This window comes from Diorhabda carinulata, chromosome X (genome assembly GCF_026250575.1).
Source record: "Diorhabda carinulata isolate Delta chromosome X, icDioCari1.1, whole genome shotgun sequence".
Taxonomy (NCBI): Eukaryota; Metazoa; Arthropoda; class Insecta; order Coleoptera; family Chrysomelidae; genus Diorhabda; species Diorhabda carinulata.
The window spans coordinates 56,112,860-56,119,572 of record NC_079472.1 but is presented as its reverse complement, the minus strand read 5'-3'; the positions used below and the strand labels follow the sequence as shown (position 1 = coordinate 56,119,572).

Genomic DNA, 6,713 nt, shown 5'->3' with positions numbered 1-6,713 from the left:
CTTAATGGGCTATTCAATGCTCAAATGATATGGAAAAATTGTTGATTTATTTTTTATTTCAAGGGGGTAGCTAGGGGGTAGTGGGACACATAGATCCCAGTGGAAACTTTGTGCGGGGCATACTTAAACCAAAACATTCAATAACCCTTTCGATGATTTTGATGGTCTGCCGTATTGGCGTTTTCTAACAACCCTGGCATATTTTCGAGTCTTCGAAATCATTGACTCTGCAAGTGGAACCAGAAAATCCAGGAGAGAAATTTTCTTATGATGTGTTTCTCTCCAAATAATCCATGCATTTACCGCACTGGTCATAAGCAAACTTTTTTCCACCACTTCAAAGACTTACGAGCCATGTCATAAATCAACTGGTCAGAAAGATCAACACCCCCCATGAACCTATTGTAATGGGCCACATTTTAAGGACAAAGATTGCCAATCACACAAACGATCAAAACTAACCTCTGGATCTCTTATTGAAGACGAAAGCTTCGTGACGACTAATTCTCCAAGAGTGGATTCGGTATCTCTGTTGGCATCCTTTCCACAATAAATATTGAAATCATATGTGTAGCCTGTTTTGGAATCACAGCGTTCCCATATTTTTATTCCTCGTTTTGTAGGTTTCAAAAGGAGGTACTGTTTCAGAGAACTCCTTCCCTTGAACTTAGCCATGATCATTCTTTTTGTAGTGAATTGCGAGTGTAGTTTCTTCCAAGTGTCCGAAGAAACAAGTGGGGAGGCAGTTTGTACTTCATTATCTGAACTAATATTCTCTAGTTCTTTATTGTTTCCAGATTCTCCTCCTGAATTCTCAGCAGAAGAACCAAGATGATATGCTCTTGGAAATTCTGTAGACACATCCGACTCCCCATTATCTTCTGACTCGTCAGGCTCAAATACTGAACCGCTATCTTCATAAGGGTCCTCAATATCAGACAAATGTTCAACCATATACTGTAATTCAGCCTGATTAAGGTTTTTTTTCTGCCAAAATTACCAATGGGTCAAAAGATCCCAAAAAACATAACCAATGGAACGTATATGTCCCAAAACAAAATTATCATTTTTTTGTGACCAAGTGAATGGAGTTTGCAACTAACAGGTGGCGATTTTATTTCTGGATATACTATATTTCTTACCTGGTCATTATTTGAAAACAATTACAGCGACAAATCACTCGAATAATCAGAAAACTTGATAATATTTGAGAGCTTCGTCTACTCCCGTTACCGCACCAATAAAATGCGTACCTAACCCTATTTTTAACATGTGTTTATTCGTTGATACGGTTGTAAACTACCAGCGGGACTAATTCGATTCAGTTTAGCACGTCTCAATTTCCCTCTAGTACTTTTTGTATATGTGGCGGGACGTGTTTATGATCCATTGGGAGTGAAAGGGTTAAAAATGATTAAGACATACGAAAAATATGTATACAGTTAGTAAACACAAACAATTTTTGATCTTTGTAATGACATTTTAATATCATCGATTGTTACGACCCATTAACTGACTTGTATTCCTTCAATAGCAATTTTACCTTTTACCATGTATTGTGTTTATGTTAATTTTTTGAACAAACCGTTCAATAATTATTTTTTGTTCAAAGAAGAATACAAGTTTTATTTCGATTGATTTTAGAATAATATATTTATTTTTAACATAGTAACAATGTACAATATTTGTTATATTTATTATTATTGAGATTGATGAATAAAGCCTTTATGATGATTATCCTTTGTCTTTTTGTATGCACCTCCTGCTGTTTCCACGAGATGGTTCATTTGCTCTATCAACGTTACTAGAGCTTTTATTGCTTTCAAATAGTTAGCTTACATTTTTTTTTTCTTTAGATAGCGGTAGTTATGCTATACCGATATAATTAAAGGCGTTTGTTGCTTCGTTTTACACGGTTGAATAGTTGCTTCAACTTGTCCTTTCCGTCCGGTATTTGTAGACGGTGCACGTACAGTGTGTCAAACATAAAGTGACCCATTTAATTTTCTCAAAACCTGTAAGAGTTATTAAAAAACTTCAATTACAAAAGTTCTTTGTATTTAATTTTTAGATTATTGACTTGTGGATTATACAGGTTGTCCCAATTCTTCAGTATAGACAGCAAATTTAGAATTTTAAATGGAACACCCTATAATTTATAGCGTTTTTTTATTTAGTTTAGTTTAGAATTCCACGACCATTATATATCGATTTAGGACATATAAAATGATTCTTATTTCTATGGGCGTTCTATTGAAGTTATAAGATACAGGGTGTGCCTTTAAAAATATAAGATTGTGTTATTAAATTATTATTAAAAAATTCGAAACTCATACATTAAAAAAAACACCCAGTATGACTAAAGTCGAAAATCAAATATGTCAATCTCATGAAATTTGCCCTTATTTTCACCACTAAATAAAAAAACGCAATAAAATATAGGGTCTTCCATTTGAAATTCCAAAGTTGATATCGATACTGAAGACTTGAGACAACCTGTATAATCCAAAAGTCAATAATCTAAAAATTAAATACAAAGAACTTTTGTAATTCAAGTTTTTTAATAACTCTTACAGGTTTTGAGAAAAGTATATGGGTCCCCTTACGTATGACATCCTGTACGTGAATATGGATATTTAATTATGAAACCGAGATGCTAAATCACGATTTAATACGTTCAGAACGGTTATAGAGGGTTTGATATCCGTTCCCCTCAACCATAAATTCGTATTAATAACAAGGACTCGAGAAATCCTATTCATGACACCAAATCAAATTAGTGGAAAAATCAGGTTGACTGTTTAATTGAAATAATAAAAAAAATATGAAATTCAATAAATGTATATACGTGGTTAAGTCAAATTGATGGATTGACAGTGAAATTAAATGAAAAAAATTATAATTTGAGACAGAAAGTGATTAAAAATGTCTTATTGTTGAAAATGAACATACGCCATCTGTTATCGAATAGAAATATTAAATTCGTTAGTCATAGTTCGGAATCGTAACGGTATACTTAGAATATAAACCGTAAGATGGCGAATCGCCCATAAATTATTATTTTTCAAAATTTCTTAGGAATAAAATAATTAATGAATGTTTTGTACAAAAATAAAAATATCCCGTTGTTTTTTGCATACTTTCGCTGTAAAAATATATTTCAAACTATTACGACGAAGAATCGCCTTTCTAAGCGACAGAAGATCGGTTCGTCGTTAACGTTTTTATATCTAGATAAAGAAGACAATGAAAAAAAAGGATACAGATGAAACTGTGGCTATAAAAACGAATTGATTCGAACCATATCAATATTTTAAGTATTCTTGATCCTAAATACTTTTGTAATTTTCTAAGAATGCCAATCCCACCTTTTTGTACTCTCGCTTAAAAGCCGCTTAGTCACCGAAGCTTTTTTTTAATTTTTATCTTTGTATCTATCCGCTTTGATGTCTAACAAGCATGGTAAATTTCAGCTTCATTGCACACACATGTTCGCGATGACTTCCTACTCACTACTGAAGTACTCTCGTCAGCCGATGAGCCGACAGCGTTTCACACGGTCGGAGCCGACCAAAGACGAAGCTTGTCGAGAGGGATGCGCCCACGACCAAAGTTGCTCAAAGTCATGTACCACCCAACCAAATATTGGTGGGTCAACTGGTTTCCATACTCTCCATTTTTATGGAGAGAAATGAGAAATGTTTGATAAACTAGCTGAAGTTGAAGATATAGGTGAACAAGTGTGATGTTAAATTTGTTGTATTCTCATCTGCTGGATGACTACATGATTCACGTCGCAAAGCCCAAATCCCGAATTAGAAAAAAGTAAACAATTCACGAGATTGAGGTTATTAAAACACCGATATCACTCGAAAAATAACTAACTACTGCTATATATACATATATATGCAACATAAACAAATCGTAATACTTAACAGTCATAGACAATAAAATTATTTTTCTTTCGTTCTTATCTTTTACGGTTTTATATTCTAGCAACGACAGTATCAAACTAAAAAAGAATATATCGTTTTTGATACTGGTTGTATCGATAGTTCGATACATCGGATCAATATTATATATCAGTTAAAAATATCGATACATCGATATATCGATACTTTTTCAGTAAGTTTATTGTCAAGTCTTCCTGTCAGATGTCGTGTATTGGTTATAATTTTGGTTTCAATTATTAAAAATATTTAATTAACTATTAATATAAATTTCGCACAATTTTATATAACCTACTAATATAAAAGAGTAGTTGTATATTATTTAAAATCATTTTTAATCTCAACTCGAATTTATAGATAAACTTTCTCTTCACGAAAAACGTAACACGTAATTTAAAAGGTAGTTCTTTTTTACCTATAATTGGAAAATATTAAACAAAAATTCAGAAATGTCGAAGAAGCCAAATAGTGCAACTGCCAGATTGAAACAAGATTACTTGAGGTTAAAAAGGGATCCTGTACCTTATATAACTGCTGAGCCCCTTCCAACAAACATATTAGAATGGTATTTATACATTTAAATTAAACAGTATCTTAGCTTTTATGACTGAAATAGAATGTTATGAAAAGTTCATATGTTTATTATTTTCAGGCATTACGTTGTTTGTGGACCAGAGAAGTCTCCATATGAGGGAGGTTATTATCATGGAAAGCTAGTATTTCCAAGAGAATTTCCCTTTAAACCTCCGTCAATATATATGATAACACCTAATGGAAGATTCAAAACTAATAAAAAACTTTGTCTAAGCATTTCTGATTTCCATCCAGATACTTGGAATCCAGCTTGGAGTGTCTCCACAATTTTAACTGGATTGTTAAGCTTTATGGTGCGTATATTAGTACGATTTATTTCATATTGTTCAGTTAGCTCTTTAATTATAATTGAATTAAGATAATCCAATATACTCAATTGTTATTTTTTTTCTTCTATTTGGTAGTTAGAATTTGACATCGATGTTTAAAGCTTTGAGAAATTTTTACATCGTAGTTAAATATCACAAATAAATAGTTTGGTGAATGATAGACTAAAAAAGTAAAATTTGTTTATTTCACTAAGACATCTTATTATATTTCAATGTGTATTCATTTTAAATAAGAATAAAAACTATTGTAAGATAAGAGCACTAGTGGCCAGACACTTTAGTGAGGATATTTTTCTTTAATAAAACAATTTCAATTAAAAAAAAAAGAAAAATATCTTCAATTTTTAATAATATTAGGTAATTAGTACTAAGTAAACTCACATAATTAGAATTTCTGAAGATTTTTATTTCTTTCGATCTGCACTTTCATTTCTTATTAAATAATTTATTGAATATCGCTGGAAAAAGTGTATAGAGCTAAAAGGAGATTATATTAAAAATAAAAATATTTTTTCAAAATTTTTGATTTCTTTATTGCGCCAGGTACTTCTGAGACCATCCTCGTAGAAGGCATACATAAACTTAAAATGTATTTTCATTTGTATTTTTTAGCTTGAAAAAAGTCCAACTCTAGGCAGTATTGAAACAACTGATTATGACAAGAGACAATTTGCATACCAATCCTTGGAGTTCAATTTAAGAAACAAAACTTTTTCTGATTTATTTCCAGAGACAGTAGCATCTATGCAAGTATGTAAACGAGTATTTTTCAGTATCAAATTTTTTCCTAATCTAAAAAAGCAGTTTATATTATGAATGTTGTTTTAGGCGGACCTGGCTGTGAGAAACGCAACACAAGCTGTTAACGTAGAAAATCAAAATAATTCCCAAATCACTGATCAACCCAGTAGTTTCCAATCATGTATAACAAATTTATGTGTCATTATTGGATTTGCAGCTTTCGCCTTTACTGTTAAATATGTTATGAAAACAACAGCATCAGAAGCAGAATGACTGTCAATTATATAATTGTTTCATATTTTTTTTGAACTCAAAACAAAGTTATTATGCTGTGAAGCGAAATACCCAAGTATTATTATTTATTATACTTATTCAAGTGTTTAACACTAATAAACATCAATTTATAATACTTATTCAAGTGTTTAACACTATTAAACATCAATTTATAAAAATTAGTATTCAATAATTGATGTATAGGTGCAGCAGTTATACATTGAATTTCCAACTTCACTTTGTTTTTAATTTTTTTGTTACTCCCTAATGATTCTATCGAATAAACCAAAAATTCTAGTCTCATATTTCTCATCTATTCCATTCTCTTTTTCAGAAAAGTCATCTGATCAATTCCAAATCTGTCTTTCATTTCAGGATGGCAATCAATAAATTATTTACACATTATATAAACATATCTCACTTCTATCTCAATAGCGCCATATCCCAAAAAAATTTAAAATTGACATTTTCTGTTCAATGTATACTTTAAGATGATGTTTACACGATTTTATAGTGCCATATCATTAGTACTAAGAGAGTGTGAAGCGCCAAGTTTCACTATTACAATTAGTTACTCACAACTGTATGCGTAAAAATCATGACATATGAGAAGGAAAAACCATATTCCTTTCAAGTGAAGATTTCCAAGAGGTGGTTATAAAAAAAGAGGAAAAAAAATGACTATTATTTGGTTCTGATCCCGGCCTACACAACTAAGCCAAATATTGTAGCAAACAAAAAGAAAAACTTTTTATCTTTATTTGAAGCCAGTGTGATTCCCAAATCGTACCTACCTATTTATCAGGTTATGCTAGTTTTAAAAAAT

General features: G+C 31.2%; 1 protein-coding gene across 1 annotated transcript; it reads left to right on the top strand.

Annotated features, from left to right (window-relative positions):
• The first annotated feature begins 4,124 nt into the window (after window positions 1-4,124).
• On the top strand, window positions 4,125-6,185 carry LOC130900763 (ubiquitin-conjugating enzyme E2 J2-like). Its single transcript, XM_057811629.1, has 4 exons — window positions 4,125-4,515; window positions 4,603-4,837; window positions 5,486-5,623; window positions 5,702-6,185. The coding sequence occupies exons 1-4, from the start codon at window positions 4,400-4,402 to the stop codon at window positions 5,885-5,887; spliced, it is 675 nt and encodes a 224-aa protein (XP_057667612.1). The 5' UTR covers window positions 4,125-4,399; the 3' UTR covers window positions 5,888-6,185.
• Window positions 6,186-6,713: the final 528 nt, after the last annotated feature.